This window comes from Pseudophryne corroboree, chromosome 3 (genome assembly GCF_028390025.1).
Source record: "Pseudophryne corroboree isolate aPseCor3 chromosome 3, aPseCor3.hap2, whole genome shotgun sequence".
In the NCBI taxonomy this organism is placed as follows: Eukaryota; Metazoa; Chordata; class Amphibia; order Anura; family Myobatrachidae; genus Pseudophryne; species Pseudophryne corroboree.
The window spans coordinates 306615078-306638883 of record NC_086446.1 but is presented as its reverse complement, the minus strand read 5'-3'; the positions used below and the strand labels follow the sequence as shown (position 1 = coordinate 306638883).

Here is a 23806-nt window from a genome sequence, read left to right as displayed (position 1 = left end):
GGCAGACGACTACTCGCTGCGTCCCTGGGTCGTAGCAGCAGTGTGTGATGTCACGCAGCCGCCGGGGTCAGCCCCCGCAATGGTTCGGACATGCCTGCGTTGTCCGGACCGTGCCCCACCAACTGCGTTCTAACGTGCCCCTGCAACTGCCTGTCCATCAGGCAGAGGCGATCGCAGCCCTGAGATGCTAACGCATCTCAATGGGCTTCACGGAGTGCACCTGCGACTCCCCAAAGGGCTTCAGACTGCGATCGCTGCCGCGATTAAGTCTGAATTAGGCCCTATATCCTTGGGAATTGGTATATAGAACTAGAGACAATACAGTGTAGGGGACAACAACAAAAGTTAGAGCAGAAACCCACCTCTACCCCAGGAGCCAGTGCTCCTGGCAAACCTGCAAATGAGTATAAAATACAAAACACCTTGAATGTAAATATGGACATTTTATTACATCATGTACAGCCTAGAATAGGCCAGTATGTATCCTGTAATGTGCAGGTACAATAATAAGACTGGATGGAATCGTTCCAGTTTCCGAAGAGCCCATTGGTACAGTCCTTTAGCTGATAGACCACCCCAGCAGGGAAAGACCGGTTGTTGCCCCCTTTGCCGGATTTGCTCCACACTTTCAGGGTACAGCAGCTTGCCACAACCAGGGATGAAATCTTATTGCCCCAACCAAATGGCATGTAGGGAAAGTCATCTCCATTCTTGGCATCTAGGAATGCTCCCCCACAGGAGAAGTCAAAGTAAATATTGCGGTGTTCAAACATACGGGCATAAAGCTTTGCCCCGCATCATTCACAAGGTTAGCAGCTGGGGGGCATTCAGCCAGAAGTCCGGGCAAAGAAGAATGGCAGCAACGCCAAGGAGCAGAGAACCTTCATAGTGACAGCAGATGTGACTGTGTCACTCTACTCTCCTTCTCCCACACTTATATACTTAACTTGCGTTTGTCTGTACAATGCTGTGGTGCTTCTGATTTGGTAGGTATGCTGGCTCGGAGGTCATGTAACAGGATAACATTAGGGAAGGAAACCATAGGTCATCTGGGTGGTGGGAAATGCAGGTGGTCTTTCCCACAATAAGGCTCTACTGAGAATTCAGGTGCTGCCTCTTGTGTTTGAGGATCTCAATGGGGGTGAGAATCAGGTCCTTGTCACAGACATCACAGTGATAGTCCTTGTGGAGAGAGGTCACTGAGGAGGTCTTGGACTCAGCTTCTTCCTCTTCTGTAGGGGAAAACAAATAAAATATATGTTTTTTTATTTATGTTTCAATATATTCTGCATGGGGTTGGCATCAAAATACCGGTGGTCTGGATCCCAACACTCAGAATCCTAACGTACAAAATAAGTATTTTAACCATAACCCTACCTCACCCATCACCCCCCCCCCCCCCGCCTAACACTAACCGTTGTCTCCTGCAGTCTTACCCTAATCTTCCCCTCCCGCAGCCTAACCCTAACTTCTTTCCTCCTCCCGCATCCTAACCCTAACTTTCCCCCTCCTGCAGCCTAACCCTAACCCTCCCCTCCCTAGTGCCTAACCCTTACGCTCACCTTGGACATCAAGGGGGTAATTCCAAGTTGATCGCAGCAGGATTTTTGATAGCAATTGGGCAAAACCATGTGCACTGCAGGGGAGGCAGATATAACATGTGCAGAAAGAGTTAGATTTGGGTGGGTTATTCTATTTCTGTGCAGGGTAAATACTGGCTGCTTTATTTTTACACTGCAAATTAGATTGCAGATTGAACACACCCCTCCCAAATCTAACTCTCTCTGCACATGTTAAATCTGCCTCTCCTGTAGTGCACATGGTTTTGCCCAATTGCTAACAAAAATCCTGCTGCGATCAACTTGGAATTACCCCCCAAGTGTAGGTAGGTGGTTAATAGTTTATTATGTTGCTATAATGTATTATAATAGAAATGTTGATCTATAGAAAAAAAAACATTTCTAATACATAATCAATAATATCAGAGAAAAACAATTACAGAGACAGACAAAGCAACAGACACACAGAGAAACAGACAAAAAGAGAGCTAAGACAGGCACACAATCACAAACAAACCAAACAAAACACAACAGAAAGACCAATATATTTAGCATTTGGATATAATGGCCCCGTGAGCCACTGTTCAATTTCTTATATTTTTTTTAGGCCGTGCCCTGAACAAAACGTTATGAACCCACCTTTAGAGTTCTCCTCCGCTGCGCAGCTGTTCTGATGGGCCATGCGTTCCATAGGGGTGAACGGCATGTACAGGCCACAGCACGGACAGGTCCAGAATGTGCGCAAGCAGTCACTGTAGAAATCTGTGTCAGTCTGCTTGGAAAGAACATGGAACACTTTACACACAAACAAACATTCTACTGACTTTAGTTATGCAGGTTACGCACATTTCTGTATCTATGTGACAATTTGAAATATATAGTAAATTAAAAGTGCAAATATATAAAAATACACCTAAAAAGAAGTTTAAGCCGGTCAATGTCTCAGTCGCCCTACCAAGTCACGTAATCACTGTATGAGTGCAAGTGCATTGTAGGCTATAGGCCTGATATAGCCCCTCCGCTGCTGAGGGTTCTGTCTTAGCTCACTTGTTATTATATGCAGTAGCCACACAGATTAGGCCTTATTTTTTTAGAAGCTAAAACATATTCAGTAACTGAAAGTGCAGCATAAATCTAGGTAGGTACATGCCCCTGAGGAAGTCCGAGTGATACCATGTCCTTCTGTCAGGATGAAATGTGTTGGCTTGACGATATGATTGGTTGATGTCTTCCGATTATCACTAAGATAAGCCTCTTTTGATTTTTATTGTATAAAAATTATACAAAATTGATTTGATTTAAGAAGAGCCGTCTACAAAACGTTATTCTTTTATTTATTGGTAAGGTGCCACCTTATATGAGGTCTGATTCAGAGGTGGGTGCAATATCAATTGTGAACACAGTGGAATGATATTTTTTTCGGCTACTGCACATGTGCTAAAACTGTTCTGTGCACGCACGGATATGGGCTAGCGACGGCAGATGCAGAGAGGATTTCTTCCCATAAGGAGTGACAAATAGGGGAGGTAACGGGGGATGGCTAGAAAACCGCTGACGTGTCTCGCCCATTCTCTGGGCATGCCTAGTGTTGCACTGCTAATTTTCACACTGGAGAGGGCCGGTGTATAATCCGAGAGCCAGCATAGACTGTCTTTTGTATGTTCACAGCGGATGTCAGATCTTCCCCATCACTGGACTCCATGATATTTTCTGCAATGTAGGGGTTAATGTCTGGTAATCTCACTGATCACCAGACATTAGTTTTTATGGGGCACCTAGTTTAAATGTGAGGACTCCCATCTAAAGATACGCTAAATATCACTCGCAACTTGGTAATTATGATAACTTTATAAAGTGTTTAAAAATAAAATAAAGACCACATTCTTTGCCGTTATTACTATACTGAGCCGTGAATATTTACTCCTCTAATGGCTGTGTCACACTTACCCGCTACTGTGAGCAGCTTACACTTACATGACTCTGATCTGATAACTGGGCTTAGGGGTCAGTAGAGACGTCGAGCATCCCTCAATATTGTATAATCACAACACATTTCATGGCCAGGAGTTACACAACAGCCACCTGTAATCAGGACTGGTGCATGCTGCTGAATATGTCATATCCCACTTACCCTCAGGCAGTTATAGGTCAGGAAACTGGTCACATTGTATCCGCCTTTCACAGGATCTGGCTTCATGTCCTCACTGCCGAACAGCCCCTTCAAGCTGGTACTGTCAGCGGTGGTCTGAGGGCCCACATACAGGTTCTGGGCCTCCAAAACGGCAAGACGCCTCATACTGTACACTACCTGCAGAGACGGCACAATCAGACGATAGGAAATGCGTTGAGACCACAGCACTATCCTATTATTTTAGTAGATGCTACCTACTTTTATGGTGTGCTCAGCCAATAAATGTATACAGAATAACAAGCATGTTAGCCCTTCTAATTGTGTGGTGTATGGCATTTGTGTGTATGATGATATTATATATAATAATGATAATGTTATTTATAGAGCAACCAATCAGCTCTGAATAGAGATGAGCGGGTTCGGATTACTTCACCCATTTTACACGGTTCCGAGGCAGACTCGAATCTTCCCGCCTTGCTCGGTTAACCCGAGCGCGCCCGGACGTCATCATCCCGCTGTCGTATTCTCGCGAGATTCGTATTCTATATAAGGAGCCGCGCGTCGCCGCCATTTTCACTCGTGCATTGGAGATGATAGGGAGAGGACGTGCAGCGTTCTCTCAGTTGTGTTCAGTGTGCTGCAAATATCTGTGCTCAGTGTGCTGCAAATATCTGTGCTCAGTGTGCTTGCAAATATCTGTGCTCAGTGTGCTGCAAATATCTGTGCTCAGTGTGCTTTATTGTGGGGACTGGGGACCACCAGTATTATATAGTAGGAGGACAGTGCAGAGTTTTGCTGACCAGTGGCCACCAGTATTATACGTTCTCTGCCTAAAAAACGCTCCATATCTGTGCTGCATTGTAGTATATAGTAGGACAGTGCAGAATTTTGCTGACCAGTGACCACCAGTATTATATCAGTACGGTACAGTAGTCCACTGCTCTACCTACCTCTGTGTCGTCAAGTATACTATCCATCCATACCTGTGGTGCATTTTAGTTGTTGTGCGCAGTATATATAGTAGGAGGACAGTGCATAATTTTGCTGACCACCAGTATATAATATATAGCAGTATGGTACAGTAGGCCACTGCTCTACCTACCTCTGTGTCGTCAAGTATACTATCCATCCATACCTGTGGTGCATTTTAGTTGTTGTGCGCAGTAGTAGGAGGACAGTGCATAATTTTGCTGACCACCAGTATATAGTATATAGCAGTACGGTACAGTAGGCCACTGCTCTACCTACCTCTGTGTCGTCAAGTATACTATCCATCCATACCTGTGGTGCATTTTAGTTGTTGTGCGCAGTAGTAGGAGGACAGTGCATAATTTTGCTGACCACCAGTATATAATATATAGCAGTACGGTACAGTAGGCCACTGCTCTACCTACCTCTGTGTCGTCAAGTATACTATCCATCCATACCTGTGGTGCATTTTAGTTGTGCGCAGTATATATAGTAGGAGTACAGTGCAGAATTTTGCTAACCACCAGTATATAATATATAGCAGTACGGTACAGTAGGCCATTGCTATTGATATATTACTGGAATATAATTCCACACATTAAAAAATGGAGAACAAAAATGTGGAGGGTAAAATAGGGAAAGATCAAGATCCACTTCCACCTCGTGCTGAAGCTGCTGCCACTAGTCATGGCCGAGACAATGAAATGCCATCAACGTCGTCTGCCAAGGCCGATGCCCAATGTCATAGTAGAGAGCATGTAAAATCCAAAAAACAAAAATTCAGTAAAATGACCCAAAAATCAAAAGCGTCTGATGAGAAGCGTAAACTTGCCAATATGCCATTTACAACACGGAGTGGCAAGGAATGGCTGAGGCCCTGTCCTATGTTCATGGCTAGTGGTTCAGCTTCACATGAAGATGGAAGCACTCATCCTCTCGCTAGAAAAATGAAAAGACTTAAGCTGGCAAAAGCACAGCAAAGAACTGTGCGTTCTTCTAAATCACAAATCCCCAAGGAGAGTCCAATTGTGTCGGTTGCGATGCCTGACCTTCCCAATACTGGACGGGAAGAGGTGGTGCCTTCCACCATTTGCACGCCCCCTGCAAGTGCTGGAAGGAGTACCTGCAGTCCAGTTCCTGATATTCAAATTGAAGATGTCACTGTTGAAGTACACCAGGATGAGGATATGGGTGTTGCTGGCGCTGAGGAGGAAATTGACAAGGAGGATCCTGATGGTGAGGTGGTTTGTTTAAGTCAGGCACCCGGGGATACACCTGTTGTCCGTGGGACAAATATGGCCATTGACATGCCTGGTCAAATTACAAAAAAAATCACCTCTTCGGTGTGGAATTATTTTAACAGAAATGCGGACAACAGGTGTCAAGCCGTGTGTTGCCTTTGTCAAGCTGTAATAAGTAGGGGTAAGGATGTTAACCACCTAGGAACATCCTCCCTTATACGTCACCTGGAGCGCATTCATCAGAAGTCATTGACAAGTTCAAAAACTTTGGGTGACAGCGGAAGCAGTCCACTGCCAACTAAATCCCTTCCTCTTGTAACCAAGCTCCTGCAAACCACACCACCAACTGCCTCAGTGTCAATTTCCTCCTTAGACAGGAAAGCCAATAGTCCTGCAGGCCATGTCACTGGCAAGTCTGACGAGTCCTCTCCTGCCTGGGATTCCTCCGATGCATCCTTGAGTGTAACGCCTATTGCTGCTGGCGCTGCTGTTGTTGCTGCTGGGAGTCGATCGTCATCCCAGAGGGGAAGTCGGAAGACCACTTGTACTACTTCCAGTAAGCAATTGACTGTCCAACAGTCCTTTGCGAGGAAGATGAAATATCACAGCAGTCATCCTGCTGCAAAGCGGATAACTCAGGTCTTGGCAGCTTCGGTGGTGTTAAACGTGTGTCCGGTATCCAGCGTTAATTCACAGGCAACTAGAGACTTGATTGAGGTACTGTGTCCCCGGTACCAAATACCATCTAGGTTCCATTTCTCTAGGCAGGCGATACCGAGAATGTACACAGATGTCACCAGTGTCCTAAAAAATGCAGTTGTACCCAATGTCCACTTAACCACGGACATGTGGACAAGTGGAGCCGGGCAGATTCAGGACTATATGACTGTGACAGCCCACTGGGTAGATGTATTGCCTCCCGCAGCAAGAACAGCAGCGGCGGCACCAGTAGCAGCATCTCGCAAACGCCAACTCGTTCCTAGGCAGGCTACGCTTTGTATCACCGCTTTCCATAAGAGGCACACAGCTGACAACCTCTTACGGAAACTGAGGAATATCATCGCAGAATGGCTTACCCCAATTGGACTCTCCTGGGGATTTGTGACATCGGACAACGCCACCAATATTGTGCGTGCATTACATGTGGGCAAATTCCAGCACGTCCCATGTTTTGCACATACATTGAATTTGGTGGTGCAGAATTATTAAAAAAACGTCAGGAGCATGCAAGAGATGCTGTCGGTGGCCCGAAGAAGTGCGGGCCACTTTCGGCATTCAGCCACCGCGTGCCGAAGACTGCAGCATCAGCAAACACTCCTGAACCTGCCCCGCCATCATCTGAAGCAAGAGGTGGTAACGAGGTGGAATTCAACCCTCTATATGCTTCAGAGGATGGAGGAGCAGCAAAAGGCCATTCAAGCCTATACAGCTACCTACGATATAGGCAAAGGAGGGGGAATGCACCCGACTCAAGCGCAGTGGAGAATGATTTCAACTTTGTGCAAGGTTCTGCAACCCTTTGAACTTGCCACACGTGAAGTCAGTTCAGACACTGCCAGCCTGAGTCAGGTCATTCCCCTCATCAGGCTTTTGCAGAAGTAGCTGGAGACATTGAAGGAGGAGCTAAAACAGAGCGATTCCGCTAGGCATGTGGGACTTGTGGATGGAGCCCTTAATTCGCTTAACCAGGATTCACGGGTGGTCAATCTGTTGAAATCAGAGCACTACATTTTGGCCACCGTGCTCGATCCTAGATTTAAAACCTACGTTGTATCTTTCTTTCCGGCAGACACAAGTCTGCAGAGGTTCAAAGACCTGCTGGTGAGAAAATAGTCAAGTTGCGGAACGTGACCCGTCAACAGCTCCTCCTAAGGCTAAGAATTCCGAGCCCACCCGCTGGCGGTGATGCAGGGCAGTCTGGAGCGAGCGCTGACATCTGGTCCGGACTGAAGGACCTGCCAACGATTACTGACATGTCGTCTACTGTCACTGCATATGATTCTGTCATCATTGAAAGAATGGTGGAGGATTATATGAGTGACAGTCAGACAGTCCGTACGTATACTGGCAGGAAAAAGACGCAATTTGGAGGCCCTTGCACAAACTGGCTTTATTTTACCTAAGTTGCCCCCCCTCCAGTGTGTACTCCGAAAGAGTGTTTAGTGCAGCCGGTCACCTTGTCAGCAATCAGCGTACAAGGGCCCTCATTCCGAGTTGTTCGCTCGCAAGCTGCTTTTAGCAGCATTGCACACACTAAGCCGCCGCCTACTGGGAGTGAATCTTAGCTTAGCAAAATTGCGAACGAAAGATTCTCAAAATTGCGATTAGAAATTTATAAGCAGTTTCTGAGTAGCTCGACACTTACTCTGCCACTGCGATCAGTTCAGTCAGTTTCGTTCCTGGTTTGACGTCACAAACACACCCAGCGTTCGCCCAGGCACTCCCCCGTTTCTCCAGCCACTCCTGCGTTTTTCCCAGAAACGTCAGCGTTTTTTCACACACTCCCATAAAACGTCAAGTTTCCGCCCAGAAACACCCACATCCTGTCAATCACATTATGATCACCAGAACGAAGAAAAAACCTCGTAATGCCGTGAGTAAAATACCAAACTTCTTAGCAAATTTATTTGGCGCAGTCGCAGTGCGAACATTGCGCATGCGCAATTAGCGGAAAATCGCTGCGATGCGAAGAAAATTACCGAGCGAACAACTAGGAATGAGGGCCAAGGTTACTTCCACAAAATGTGGAGAAGATGATGTTTATCAAAATGAATTATAATCAATTCCTCCGTGGAGACATTCACCAGCAGCAATTGCCTCCAGAAAGTACACAGGGACCTGAGATGGTGGATTCCAGTGGAGACGAATTAATAATCTGTGAGGAGGAGTATGTACACAGTGAAAGGGGTGAGGAATCGGATGATGAGGAGGTGGACATCTTGCTTCTGTAGAGCCAGTTTGTGCAAGGAGAGATTGATTGCTTCTTTTTTAGTGAGGGCCCAAACCAACCAGTCATTTCAGTCACAGTCGTGTGGCAGACCCTGTCGCTGAAATGATGGGTTTGTTAAAGTGTGCATGTCCTGTTTATACAACATAAGGGTGGGTGGGAGGGCCCAAGGACAATTCCATCTTGCACCTCTTTTTTCTTTAATTTATCTTTGCATCATGTGCTGTTTGGGGACTATTTTTGAAATCTGCCATCCTGTCTGACACTGCAGTGCCACTCCTAGATGGGCCAGGTGTTTGTGTCGGCCACTTGGGTCGCTTAGCTTAGTCACACAGCGACCTTGGTGCACCTCTTTTTTTCTTTGCATCATGTGCTGTTTGGGGACTATTTTTTAAATCTGCCATCCTGTCTGACACTGCAGTGCCACTCCTAGATGGGCCAGGTGTTTGTGTCGGCCACTTGGGTCACTTAGCTTAGTCACACAGCTACCTCATTGCACCTCTTTTTTTCTTTGCATCATGTGCTGTTTGGGGACTATTTTTAAAATCTGCCATCCTGTCTGACACTGCAGTGCCACTCCTAGATGGGCCAGGTGTTTGTGTCGGCCACTTGGGTCGCTTAGCTTAGTCAGACAGCGACCTTGGTGCACCTTTTTTTTTCTTTGCATCATGTGCTGTTTGGGGACTATTTTTGAAATCTGCCATCCTGTCTGACACTGCAGTGCCACTCCTAGATGGGCCAGGTGTTTGTGTCGGTCACTTGGGTCGTTTAGCTTAGTCATCCAGCGACCTCGGTGCAAATTTTAGGATTAAAAATAATATTGTGAGGTGTTCAGAATAGACTGGAAATGAGTGGAAATTATGGTTATTGGGGTTAATAATACTATGGGATCAAAATGACCCCCAAATTCTATGATTTAAGCTGTTTTTGAGGGTTTTTTGTAAAAAAACACCCGAATCCGACAAAAAATTTTCAGGGAGGTTTTGCCAAAACGCGTCCGAATCCAAAACACGGTGCGGAACGGAATCCAAAACCAAAACACAAAACCCGAAAAATTTCCGGTGCACATCTCTAGCTCTGAAGTATTATTTATCAAGTGCATTCTATAAAATTATACGTCGCAGCTGATTGGTTGCCTTGGGCAACTTCTCCACTGGCTCACTTCTCCACTCTTATCACTGCTTCATGAACAGACACAAAAGTACGGTAGCCTATATCATAAGTTAGCTTCATATAGCCTAAGTGTCTCTATACTGATTATCTGACTGGCTGTTACACCATATTTGCGGTATATGCACCATAATAATAAATAAGCCAAAAAGGTATTATCACCAGTGTATCTCCTAACTGTACAGGTCCATATTAGTTTATCATTGTGCACAGATGTTCAACCAGATGTAACTGAAGTAACCAAGATGAGACTTAGAAATAAAGATTACATTAGACCAGAGTCTTTGTGGGAAGTCCGTTAAAACTTAACCTAAAGGCGTAAGATCTTTTCTTCCGATTCTGACTATATAGTCAGAATCGGAAGAAAAGATAGTGCAAATCGCAAGGTGACAGTCACCTTGCGATCCCGATCCGATGCCGATGCGCGGCCCCGCGCGGTCGGCATCGGCCGAAAAAATAGGCTGTGCAGGCAAGTCAATCCTGACTATCTCTATAGAAGAGATAGTCAGGATTGACACTTAGCCAAAATCGCACAGAACCAGGATCACAAGCACATAATGAGTGTGCTTGCGATACTGGCTAAGTGCCGACCCGGCCCCCCGTCGCACAGTGAGAATCGGATAAGTCCGAATCTCACCGTGTGTACACACCCCTAGAAAAAACTATAAATAAAAATAAAGTTACATAATATGCAGCATAAAATAGTAAATAAAAGTATACACTTTCCAATACATTTGACTAAAAAAGAAAAATAAATAAATGGTGATTTTCTTCATGAGGCACTAGTCTATATTGATCACAAGAGAGCTTTTGGCGGCAGAGGGTGGCTTATGGAGCAAGCAGTGCAGGGAGTCTCCCTTAGCACATTTGTGTATGGGTTTACAGGATGTTCATGCTTTGGTCACAACCCGACAAACAGTACATTCATATTCTGTCTCTAGGCATAGTGATCTTTAGAAATGAAAGCAGCGATCCCATGAACATATAAGGTGTGTCTTTTGTAACATAAATCATTGTGAAAGGCTATAAGTAGTAGCATGGTCATTAGCTCTTTTCCCTTGGTTTTTGTCTTCAGATATTAATGACAGATAATTCTTTAAATTTCCAACAGTCTCACAGACTACCATGGATGGATAATGAAGTGAGCAGGGAGGCTTTGGAATGTCCCTCAGAGATCTGTTTTCACTATGATATCCTGCTCCTTTTACTTCCCTTTCTGCCATCACATGACATGCTGACGATGTCTGTGCAGCAAACTGACTGTGTCTGTGTTGGGCACAAGTAACAAGGTGGGGGAAGGGAGGGGGGGGGGGGGGGGGGGGGTGCGTGGTGTCTTGCCCCTATGCAGCTATGAGTTCCATCACCATAGTGAAAACCAGCCCAAGGCTGGGTAGCTTGGGAAAATCGTAGTGTGCTGCGACACTTTAAACAGTGTGAGGCTAGTAATACATGTACACTTAAATTTGTTGGTTAGGAGCATGTTGTGCTCGACCAGAGAGAGGGGGATAGACGTAACCTTTTACATCAACGTGAGACATTCTGGATTGTTACCCTTGATACCCTATACCTGCAAGGATTGAATGAAGGGTTTGAAATCACCCCTTTTTTATACTAATGTTTATAAAATAAAAATCGTATGTAGTATAGTATTCTGTGCTTCTAGTGTTCTGTTGAATCTGCAATGGTCTAACTTGCCAAGTATTTTTTATTTTCCTTGCACAAACGTGATATGGAATTTTATCATGTATTGTTTTGTGATAGTGTAGTTTCACTTTTATAATGTTATGTATGTAAGTATTATGGAGAGCAGTGCAACGTTGTACCATTATTATGTATTAACATTCCTGTTACTATACTCTGATTTATGAATATATCCAATTGGCTGTATGTTACTATTTTAATAAATGCCAAGTCAGCCTGATATGAGGAGACCGCTTTATCGTTCATGCAGTGCAAGAGATTGTATGCAGTGTCTGACCACCGCCATTAGTAGCTAGCCTTAAGGTGTGTACACACGGTGAGATTCAGGCTATGCCCAATTATCACTGCGCGATAGGGACTGTGGTCGGTATCGCAAGCATAGATGACTGTGCTTGCAATATTGGCTATGTGCGATTTTGGATAAGTGTCAATTTTGACTATACTTTTAAACTAGATAGTCAAAGTGGACTTGCCTGCACAGTCTATCTGGGCTTGCGATACCGACCGCACGGGACTACGCATCGGGATCGCAAGGTGACTTTCACCTTGCGATCTGCTCTAACTTTCCTTGTGATTTTTAGTATATAGTCAAAATCGCAAGCAAATATCTCACCGTGTGTACACTCCTTCAGACCCGTTTCAAATGACTGCATCTTAAAATTGTCTTTTATTGCACTATGAGGCACCCCTTGTTTCTTCAATTTCTAGCAATATTATTTATTTATATTAAACAGGTAAAGAAAGTGCTGGTGATGATCATTAGCACATAGCTCACACCAGTCATCTGCCTCCACACAGATTCACTTGCAGTACTCATGGGACATTTTTTGACAAAACATTGTCCTTCGGCGGAATCTACTCGCCTCTCTTCATACAAGGTGTCATAAGTGTTAAATAAGAGACATTCTGCGTACCTGGATTTGTGAAAAAGAGACATTTTGCTGTGAAAAATTGTATTTACATCCTCTGCATGAGCCCAGCATGTCTTACATCTGCTCTGTGCACTGTACTGTCATTACCCTACACTATCACATGACACGCTGAGAACTGGCCCCTTTAGCAGCCATTACTGTTTGTTTTCCAGAGAGGCACTGGCAAAGTGACAACGCCTGTAGGACGACAGCGGACATATTTTTTAAAACAATAACCCCCCCTCAAAAAATCTAAACCAAAAAAACCCCCATAAGTTGCTATAATTTTAAACTTTCTATGAAGTTTTTTGCTAAATTTGTCCCCAAACAGACTAATGGCCAAATGCAACAGGATGAGGGATTCTGAAAGTCATGAGATTTCAGATAGTTAGCAGAGGAATTTAAAGTGGCAATGTTTGGTAAGGCAAAAGCAACAGAGTTTTGCCTTCATAAACATTGCCGTTTTAAATGTATCCGTTAACTCTCAGAGTTATTTTGTGCACACACACACACAGTACACACTTACTGCATCTAATATCCCAAACACCAGCTACACATCACCCACCTCTGAGCGCACGTACTCCACCAAATGGCGGCCTAAACTATCAATGTCTCGTCTCCATCTCCGACTGTCATCCTTATCAAGGTCTTGGCGGTTCGAATCCTTCTCCAGCCGGGAGCGCAGCACTTTCTCCCATGCCAGACGCACACGTACTGCCTCCGAGATCAGATGCAGGGCTCCTTCAGGATCCACCAAGCTCAACTCAATCCAGCCGTCGCACACAATGCGGCAGCAGTCGGTGCTAGTGTCCAAGGATCGGGCCAAGAGCAGAAGACCCTGTTGGGACAATGTTGGGAGAAAATGTCAGTAAGGGCGTACTAAAGAGTTCTGCTCTAGGAAGGTTTATTGCGCAAATATCAGACTTTCTTTTGTTATAGAGGAGGTCATGATTTTCTGTAGAAAAGCACTAAAGAGAACCATGAGACTTTGTCTCAGGTGTCACACATACACACACACACACACATATATATATATATATATATATTGTGACAAGAACACTGGGATAGTGTTTGAGGGCAGGTATATTTGTCCCAGGTTCTTGTCTTACATGTTTTAGAAAATGTTAACTTCTAGGAAAAATGCTTTTTGTTTTGTCTGAACCTTTTCAGTTTGCTGTAAAAGCTGGGTAAAGGCTCTGAGAGAGCGATAAGGCGAGTTCTAGACATTGGGCCCAGTTCGGGTCTTTGGCCTCACAGAGGGCTAATCAGGGTTTCAGCTGTGTAAGAGTGTTATAGTGCTTCTAACCTGATTAGTATGGGCAGACTGCCTGGGAAGGCTGGAGGATCTGTGTGTGAGAGACACGCTTTCTGATGCAAGTAAGCTATACAGTATGTACTGAAGAACTCTGTGTTTTGTTTAGTGACAGTTAGGAATATCTTATGTTTAGTTAGTGCCGGACAGGCAAGGTATTTTTATTTTTGGGTTTTGTTTTATTTTCTGTTTCAATAAAACTGGCCGGGGTCAGTTGTACCAGAAACTGGACTTGTGTTGTTCCTCAGCTGCTGCGTGCGGCCATATTCCCCAGGAAAAGGCGCCTTGCACCCCTACAGTGTTACAACTTGGTGGAGAATGCGAGCACACCGTTCTGCGCATAAGTGAAAGCAGCAGCTTTGTGAGGCCTGCAGAAAACGGTGGTTTATGCAGATACAGCCCAGTGTGAAGTTACTGAGACTCACCCCTGAGGGTTTGATATGTCCTGGGTGAAAGCAGCTACAAAGCCGCCTGAAAAATCTGTCGACATGGAGGATCTGCTTAAAGCCTTGCTGCAAGCTACAGCGGCTCAGCAGGAGGCCAACCGACAGCAGCAGGTGGCAATGGAGGAAAATTGGAGACTACAGCAGGAGGCCAACAGACAGCAGCAGGTGGCAATGGAGGAAAATATAAGACAGCAGCAGGTGGCAATGGAGGAAAATAAGAGACAACAGCAGGCAGTTGTTGATGAACTTTACAGGCAACAGCGTCAGGATAGACAGGCCTTAACAGAAGAGGTGCAGAGCCTTGCAGCCCGGATTGGAGATGTGGCCGTCAGTGCTCCGACCAGCTCTAGTTCTATACGGGCCAGTCACTTCCTGCAGAAAATGACAGAGGCTGATGATGTGGAGGCCTACTTGACCACGTTTGAAAGGACTGCAGAGCGTGAGAACTGGCCAAAAGCACAGTGGGCCAGTCTGCTGGCACCTTTCCTGTCAGGTGAGCCCCAAAAAGCTTACTTTGATTTAAGCCCTGCTGAGGCTCGGGACTATGATAAACTAAAGACTGAGATCCTGACCCGCCTGGGAGTCACGCTGTCAGTACGAGCACAACGGGTGCACCGTTGGCTGTACGCCATGGAGAAGCCTCCGCGCTCCCAGATGCACGAACTTATTCAGCTAACAAAAAAATGGCTACAGCCAGAGACATTAACTGGTCCCCAGATGGTGGAAAGAGTCGTCATGGACCGCTACTTGAGATCTTTGCCCATGGTCCTGCGCAAGTGGGTGAGCCATGGAAACCCGGGTACTGCTGACCAATTAGTGGACATGGTAGAGAGGTATTTGGCAGCAGAGGAACTACTGATGACCACCCAGCAACCCATAGATCCTCGACAGCGCCCTTCAGTAAAGACTGGTAAGACTGTTCCGTGGGAAAACGTTGCTTGGCGGTTAAGAGAACGCAGGGCTGGAGAGACTGTAAACACTGGCCCTGGAGACAGGCCAATGGGGCTAGAACGGTCTATGCTGCCCAAACGGGTTGATAATCGTGTGGTTAAATGTTTTAGGTGTGGTATGCCAGGTCATGTTATTGCCAATTGCCCAGTCACGCAAGAACCCATGCAATGTGATGCTGCCTTTGAATGTCGCAGAATGTCTTTCTTTTCTAGGTTAGCCTGTACTGTGGTACCTTCACCTGAGCTGGAAAAACAAATGTGTGATGTGTTCTTAGAGGGTAACCGGGTAGAGGCCTTGCTAGATTCAGGAAGTTTAGTTACCCTCGTGAAAGCTGGGTTAGTGAACCCCTTAAAGGTCCAGCAAATACCTATTGGGGTAACTTGCATACATGGGGATACCCAACATTATGCCACTGCTGAGGTGAATATAGAAACTTGTTGTGGGTCAGCAATGGTTAAAGTGGGACTGGTCCCTACCTTGGTGCATGAGGCCATAATAGGGAGGGATTTTCCTCATTTTTGGAAACTGTGGGAATCACGGTTATCAACAGATGTGAGAAGTAAAAAGCCAGTTGATAATACCGGTGATTTTATGGATGTACGTGGGTCTTCGGAACTTTCTGGCCCTTTGCCTTTTGCTAGTTTGGCTGGGGAAGTGACAGATGGGGAGTCCAGTGAGGACCCTCTTGCCGGGAACAGAGACATAGTAGTTAGAACTGAAAGCGTGCCTGACCTGGAGGTAAAGAAGGATCTGTTTGCGTCTGAACAGTTAAAGGATCCTACCTTAATAAAGGCTAGAGAGAATGTTAAGATTGTTAATGGGGAACCTGTGGTACCAGGTGACAGGGTTACGTATCCCCACATGGCCATCTGTAATGAGCTCTTGTACCACATTGTCAAAAGGGGTGAGGATGTGGTGGAACAGCTGGTAGTTCCCCAGCCTTATCGGAGAACGGTACTAGATTTAGCTCATAGTCACGTTACCGCAGGACATTTAGGGGCAGAAAAAAACCACTGAAAGAGTTTTACAAAGGTTCTTTTGGCCAGGGGTTTATAAAGAAGTGTCTGAATATTGTTCTTCCTGTCCTGAATGCCAGTATCATGCCCCTAGACCCCATTTCAGGAGCCCACTAGTTCCCATGCCTATTATAGAGGTCCCGTTTGATAGAATAGCCATGGATCTCGTGGGGCCCTTGTTAAAGTCTGCTCGGGGCCATCAGTATATCCTGGTAATTATGGACTATGCCACTCGATATCCTGAGGCTGTCCCTTTACGCACTATCACAACCAAGGCGATAGCTAGGGAGCTGGTGCAGGTATTTAGTAGAGTGGGAATACCAAAAGAAATTTTGACTGACCAAGGTACTCCATTTATGTCAAGGATCATGAAAGAGTTGTGCAAGTTATTTAAGGTCACTCACCTCAGGACGTCCATCTACCATCCCCAAACTGACGGGTTGGTGGAAAGGTTTAATAAAACATTAAAAAGTATGTTAAAAAAGGTTGTTGAGAGAGATGGGAAAAACTGGGATTGTTTGTTGCCCTACTTGTTAATGGCCATCAGAGAAGTTCCTCAGTCCTCTACGGGGTTTTCTCCATTTGATTTGTTGTATGGTAGACACCCCAGAGGGCTGTTGGATATTGCCAAAGAGACGTGGGAAGGACAGCCCACTCCTTATAGAAGCGTTATTGAGCATGTAACACAAATGCAGGATAGGATTGCAGCCGTGGTACCTGTTGTCAGAGAGCACATGGAACAGGCCCAAAGTGCTCAACAGAGGGTCTATAACCGGAGTGCCAAGATACGGGAATTTGCTCCTGGCGATAGAGTTCTTGTTTTGGTACCCACTGTGGAAAGCAAATTCCTAGCTAAATGGCAGGGTCCATTTGAGATTAGGGAAAAAGTGAATGAGGTTAATTACAAAGTATACCAGCCGGAAAAGAGAAAACCCGAACAGATCTACCATGTTAACTTAATCAAACCCTGGAAAGATAGGTTGTCTCTGTCAGCGGAGCCTTGCCCTTCGGTGTCTTCACCCCGGTTGCTTCCCGCAGTGAAGGTGTCAGAGACATTATCAGCTGATCAGAACAATCAGGTTAAAGAATTTCTCATCCAAAATAGGGAGGTATTTTCAGAGCTGCCTGGCCGAACGACCATAATAAAACATGACATTGTCACAGAACCAGGGGTCAGGGTTCATTTAAAGCCATATAGGATTCCTGAAGCTCAGCGAGAAGCTATTTCTAAGGAAGTTAAAACCATGTTAGAACTGGGAGTCATAGAGGAGTCTAACAGTGAGTGGTCCAGTCCCATAGTGCTCATCCCGAAGCCCGACGGTAGCATACGCTTCTGTAATGACTTTCGTAAGTTAAATGAGGTGTCCAAGTTTGACGCATACCCCATGCCCCGTGTGGATGAGCTTGTAGAAAGGCTGGGAACAGCCAGGTTTCTCACCACATTGGACCTGACCAAAGGTTACTGGCAAATACCTTTATCTGATAGCGCCAAAGAAAAAACAGCCTTTTCGGTTCCGGAGGGGCTGTACCAGTATAAGATGTTACCCTTTGGGTTGCATGGGGCTCCAGCAACCTTTCAACGGGCGATGGATAAAATTTTGAGGCCCCATAGAAAATATGCAGCTGCCTATTTGGATGATGTGGTAATTCACAGTACAGACTGGGGGTCCCATTTGGTTAAAGTACAAGCAGTACTGGACTCAATCAGAGAGGCAGGGTTAACTGCTAACCCAAAGAAGTGCTGCCTCGCAATGGAGGAGGTCAAATACTTGGGCTTCACCATAGGCAGAGGTCTGATTAGGCCCCAATTGAATAAAGTTGATGCTATTCAAAACTGGCCTCGTCCAGTGAATAAAAAACAGGTAAGGGCTTTTTTGGGAATTACTGGGTACTATAGACGGTTTATTCCTAATTTTGCGACCACAGCGGTGCCGTTGTCAGACCTTACCAAAGGAAAGCAGTCAAATGTGGTGAAATGGAACCCTGATGCAGAAAAGGCGTTCCAAGCGTTAAAAGTGGCTTTGTGTTCACAACCGGTGTTGATAACACCAGATTTTTCAAAAGAATTTGTGGTACAGACAGATGCCTCAGAGGTAGGGATAGGTGCTGTGCTGTCCCAAACCAGAGATGGGGACGAACACCCTATCATTTATTTGAGTAGGAAACTCAATGAGCATGAAAAAAGGTATGCCATTGTGGAAAAGGAGGCTTTGGCCATTAAGTGGGCACTAGATACCTTGAGGTATTACCTCTTGGGTAGACAATTCAGACTAGTGACAGACCATGCCCCTTTAAAATGGATGTATGTAAATAGAGGCAAGAATGCTCGTGTAACTAGATGGTTTCTAGCGTTGCAGGACTTTAAGTTTACTGTCGAACATAGACCGGGAACACAATTGGCCAACGCAGATGCATTGTCTCGCATCTTCTGTTTGGGGGCTACAAGTGTTCCGGCCCCTAGGTCGAAACAGGGGAGGGGGATATGTGACAAGAACACTGGGATAGTGTTTGAGGGCAGGTATATTTGTCCCAGGTTCTTGTCTTACATGTTTTAGAAAATGTTAACTTCTAGGAAAAATGCTTTTTGTTTTGTCTGAACCTTTTCAGTTTGCTGTAAAAGCTGGGTAAAGGCTCTGAGAGAGCGATAAGGCGAGTTCTAGACATTGGGCCCAGTTCGGGTCTTTGGCCTCACAGAGGGCTAATCAGGGTTTCAGCTGTGTAAGAGTGTTATAGTGCTTCTAACCTGATTAGTATGGGCAGACTGCCTGGGAAGGCTGGAGGATCTGTGTGTGAGAGACACGCTTTCTGATGCAAGTAAGCTATACAGTATGTACTGAAGAACTCTGTGTTTTGTTTAGTGACAGTTAGGAATATCTTATGTTTAGTTAGTGCCGGACAGGCAAGGTATTTTTATTTTTGGGTTTTGTTTTATTTTCTGTTTCAATAAAACTGGCCGGGGTCAGTTGTACCAGAAACTGGACTTGTGTTGTTCCTCAGCTGCTGCGTGCGGCCATATTCCCCAGGAAAAGGCGCCTTGCACCCCTACAGTGTTACAATATATATAGAGTATATAAAGGCGGCACCCAGAATATGTATAATATATACTCTACATATGAGATTGTAAGTATACTTAATAATCCCGGGTAAGTATACTTACCCTCCCCATCTAACCCTTCCTTGCAGCAGCCTAATTTTAATTCCTCCCCCCCTCCCCCGACCCAGCCCCCTGCAGCCTAAGCCTAACCTATTCCACAGCAGGTTAGTACTATCAGTGGGTGGCATACTTACGATCGAGATGTCTGGTGTTGAAATGCCAGGTGTCGCCATCCTGACTGCATCCTTTTTAATGGTATATAATATTGGCATAAAAAAAGGACTCACCTGAAGTGCTGGCAATCTCACGCAGTTCACTAGGTAAGGTTTGTTTGTCTCCAGGAGAGAGACAAACCCCACAATCTGGTGCTTGCTGCTGTGCCCCTTGGTCTTGGAGTCTGCAATAAGAAGGATATCTGGTATTGGGTGTAGACCAAGCTACAGCATCCTGTGAGTCCTTACTGCAGCAGACTCTACATCACATGTTCCCGAAAACATCTGTAACCTCACTGCTTCAAATCCTGTACCGGAATAGAGTAGATATGCTCATGTGCACCGCCCACATCTGCAGTCTGCCACTTGCGTACAAAGATGTGGGATCTGTCCCACTATCAAAGTTCTGCGCAACCCAGAATGTCCATCGGAATTAAGATGCCAGAGCCAGAGCCACTGCGTACAAGGCTGCAGTCGCTGGCGGCAACATCCCCCTGAAATGGTCATGACACGCCTGTGTTTTATTCGTCACCGCCCCATTACCATCAACAAACTTTCACTACTCGTCATTCAGGGTCCAAATCCACACTACGACCGCCATCCTAAATCCACCATGGCACATGAACAGTACGACTTAGATGCATGAACAGTAGAACAGGCACTGGCCATCTGAGAAACCATCGGCATTACTTCCACCTTTGAATCAGGCCTAAGGGGTCTATTTACTAAGCCTCGAATGGAGATAAAGTACCAGCCAATCAGCTCCTAAATGTCATTTTTCAAACCCAGCCTGTGACATGGCAGTTAGGAGCTGGTTGGCTGGTACTTTGGGGGACATTTACTAAGCAGTGATAAGAGCAGAGAAGTGAGCCAGTGCTGAAGTTGCCCCATCAACCAATCAGCAGCTCTGTATCATTTTATAGATGTTACTTCAGTGCTGATTGGTTGCCATGGGCAACCTCTCCACTTACTCACTTCTCCGCTCTTATCACTGCTTAGTGAATGTCCCCCTTTATCTACGTCCACTTTATCTCCATCCAAGGCTTAGTAAATATAGACCTCTTAGTCCCTAACTTCAGTGCCGGTAATTATTAGGTGTCCTGATGGTTACTGCCAGAGGACGCATATAAGAAATTGCATGGAGATCAATGCAATTTCAAGAGGCTTTTCGGGACAGTGACAGGAGAAGGTGGCGAGTGGCGGCAAGGGAGTTTTGGACGTGCTGGTGTCAGGGACTGCATCAGTTCCAATGCCACCATGTTCTGACAGACATCCTGAAAACCCGAGGTCTAATCAATGATGCGTCTTGGTGCACACATCGTTGAATTTGCGCTGTGGCTGCCTCAATGTGACGCCAATCTACCACATCATTAGCGTACCAACCAAACAGCTCCTAACTGTCATGTCACAGGCTGTGTTTGAAAAATGACAGTTAGGAGCTGGTTGGCTGGTGCTTTATCTCAGTCCACTTTATCTCCATCCAAGGCTTAGTTAATAGACCCCTATGTTGCAAAAGCATCTACCTCTGAATCACCCCCTGATCCCAACAGGATCTGGGATCTCAGGGGGTCATTCTGACCCGATCGCACGCTGCAGTTTATCGCAGCGGCGCGATCGGGTCAGAACTGCATTTCGTGGGCGCAGTCTGGCCAACGCAGGCGTGGACGGATCGTGCGGGGGTTGGGCCGCAGCGGCTGCGTGACGTCACACGCTAAAGCTGCTCTGGCCAGGAGCTACTCCTAAAGTGCAAAAGCATCGCTGGGCGTCTCCCCGCATGTCTATGGACACGATCGTAGCCCTGCAAAATTTTGCAGGGCTACGATCAACTCGGAATGACCCCCTCGGTGAAAGCATTTGCAATGTCTATGCGCTCACAATGCCCCTAATCTCACTACACTCTTATGTTTCCGCTCTCAGTTATCAGCCTCACTGATGGTATATTCTATGTTTCTGCCCTTACAATGTAACTGATGCAGAGAATTCCCTCTGCCTAGGGGCCAAGGGCATAGCTACCATAGGTGCAGGTAGTGCAGCTGCTATGGGGCCCAGAGATTAGAGGGCCCACCTTCCCTGTCACAGTTACATGTGTTACATCTATTTCACCATTGGGTGGTAAACAGGGGCCCTTACAAACTTTTACCTTGTGGCCTGCGATATATATCTAATTATGCCCCTGGACCTGTTCATTGTAATGTGGTATAAAATGAACTGGAGGGCATTATAATGTTACATAATATTAACTTAGGCACTGTAATGTGGTATATTATGAAGTGGAGGCACTATAGTGTGACATAATATGAACTGGGAGCACTGTAATGTGGCATAATATGACCAGGGGCACTGTGATGTGGCATAATATGAACTGGGAGCACTGTAATGTGGCATTATATAACCAGGGGCACTGTAATGTGGCATAATATGAACTGAGGACATTGTATGTCATAATGTGAATTGGGGATACTGTGCTGCATAATGTGTACTGGCAGCACTACAATGTGACATAACGTGACCTAGGCACTACTATGGTTCATAAAATAAACTAGGCTACTACTATGGGGTATATCATTAGCGAAGGCACTACTACAGTATGGTTCAGAAAATTAACTTGGGCACTATTGTTGGCATAAAATTAACAACTGCTGCGGAGAGGTGTTACTCTAGAAGCATTAGGACAGGGGCCCCTTCCAAATGTTGCTTTGGGGCTCACAAATTTCTGGCTATGCCCCTGCTAGGAGCTGAATTTAATTAGCACCGAGAATTTACTGTGATTGTGGTTTTCATCAGTTTCATGTCTTTTTTGCCGCAAAAATAGTTTTTTTGCGATTATGTGTTCTCCGGCAATTTGCCCTATACAAATACAAATTATCAAAAATGGGATTACTGCAAAAATTGGTGCCGAAAGTGAAAAGTGAAAAATGGGTATATCTATCCGTAGCCCAAAAACAGTATAAAAGTTTATTATTGATTATAATAAACCTATTTCTGGACAATAAATTGGGTCAAATGGCTGTTATATGGATTTAAAAAAAATCCATATAAGGGATTTTTTTTCCAGCAAAATAATTGCTAAAATTACGTTTGGGTAAAATTTTAAATAAAAAATGGGTATAAGTAAATATTTTGATCATTTTAGGGGACTTTAAAAAAATAAGTGGAAATAGACCGATTACTCCCATCTGCAAGTTTAAAAACACTTGTCCCACTACATCTTGTACCCAAATTTCCATCATTTTGCACTTTTTCACCCCAAAAATGTTATTTCATTATTGGCCGATTAAAAATAATTAAAAACTTTTACGTGCCTAGTTAGTCATTCAGGGGGTTGTACCAGGGGTTCAGAAACAAATCCCGACATTTTTAACATAAAACAGGGCTTTTCCCCAAGTTTATCACCTGCTCAGAGTTGGCGAATCGAAATTTGCAGCAAAATTACAGCAAAACCATTTTCACAGACAATTAAATAAGCGCTTTCACTTCTTTTTACAGCAAAAACACAATTGAATTTGTCCCAGTGCCTGAAATAGTGGATGTATGAATGTGCACGGCATTCTGCCACTCACCTGACTGTATGGAAAAGGGTGTCCTAATTTGCAGAAAGATCATGTGCGACAATTAAAAACAAATGCCAAACGCAATAAAGGTGCATATGTTTCCAGTATGAGAGAGGATTTGTTTCTGCTGTGTTCCAGAGGGTTCCTAAGTCTAATTGATACCCAATATAGAATGTGCTTACTGCACATAAAATAACTGGTTTACAACATGGATATAAGCCCCTCTGACATGTGCTGGACATAAACAAGATGCATGTGCTACTGCAGCTGACCACAGCGCATCTCCAGCTGTGGATGGAAATACACTATGTCTGTGTGCAACTCTTCCAGTAGTACTTTATGATCTTGTTGCTGATAACGCTGCATCAGACCCAATATCCCTAATCTCGCATCCGGCAGTAGTCAGGTCGTCTCTCTGTCCTCACAAAACCTGGGTCCTTACTTCCGGCAATTTCTCAAGTTTCTAATCTCTGTACCAGCAATCACTAGGGGCCTGATTCACAGCCACACGCAAACCGTGCACACCGCCGAAGTTCCCGGTGCTGAGCTACATTTTGCAACTTATCACATGCAAAAATTCTTAAAAACTCCTATG

General features: G+C 45.2%; 1 protein-coding gene across 3 annotated transcripts in view; it reads right to left on the bottom strand.

Annotated features, from left to right (window-relative positions):
- Positions 1 to 692: 692 nt before the first annotated feature.
- Positions 693 to 23806, bottom strand: part of DHX34 (DExH-box helicase 34) — a 46471-nt gene continuing 23357 nt past the window's right edge. For all 3 annotated transcript variants that reach the window (XM_063959388.1, XM_063959387.1, XM_063959389.1), the window contains exons 13-17: positions 19736 to 19845; positions 13195 to 13467; positions 3691 to 3867; positions 2199 to 2331; positions 693 to 1232 (exon numbers count right to left, since the gene is read on the bottom strand). In XM_063959388.1, coding sequence (XP_063815458.1) covers positions 1093 to 1232; positions 2199 to 2331; positions 3691 to 3867; positions 13195 to 13467; positions 19736 to 19845 — 833 coding nt within the window. In that variant the 3' untranslated portion in view covers positions 693 to 1092. The remainder of the gene's footprint in view (positions 1233 to 2198; positions 2332 to 3690; positions 3868 to 13194; positions 13468 to 19735; positions 19846 to 23806) is intronic.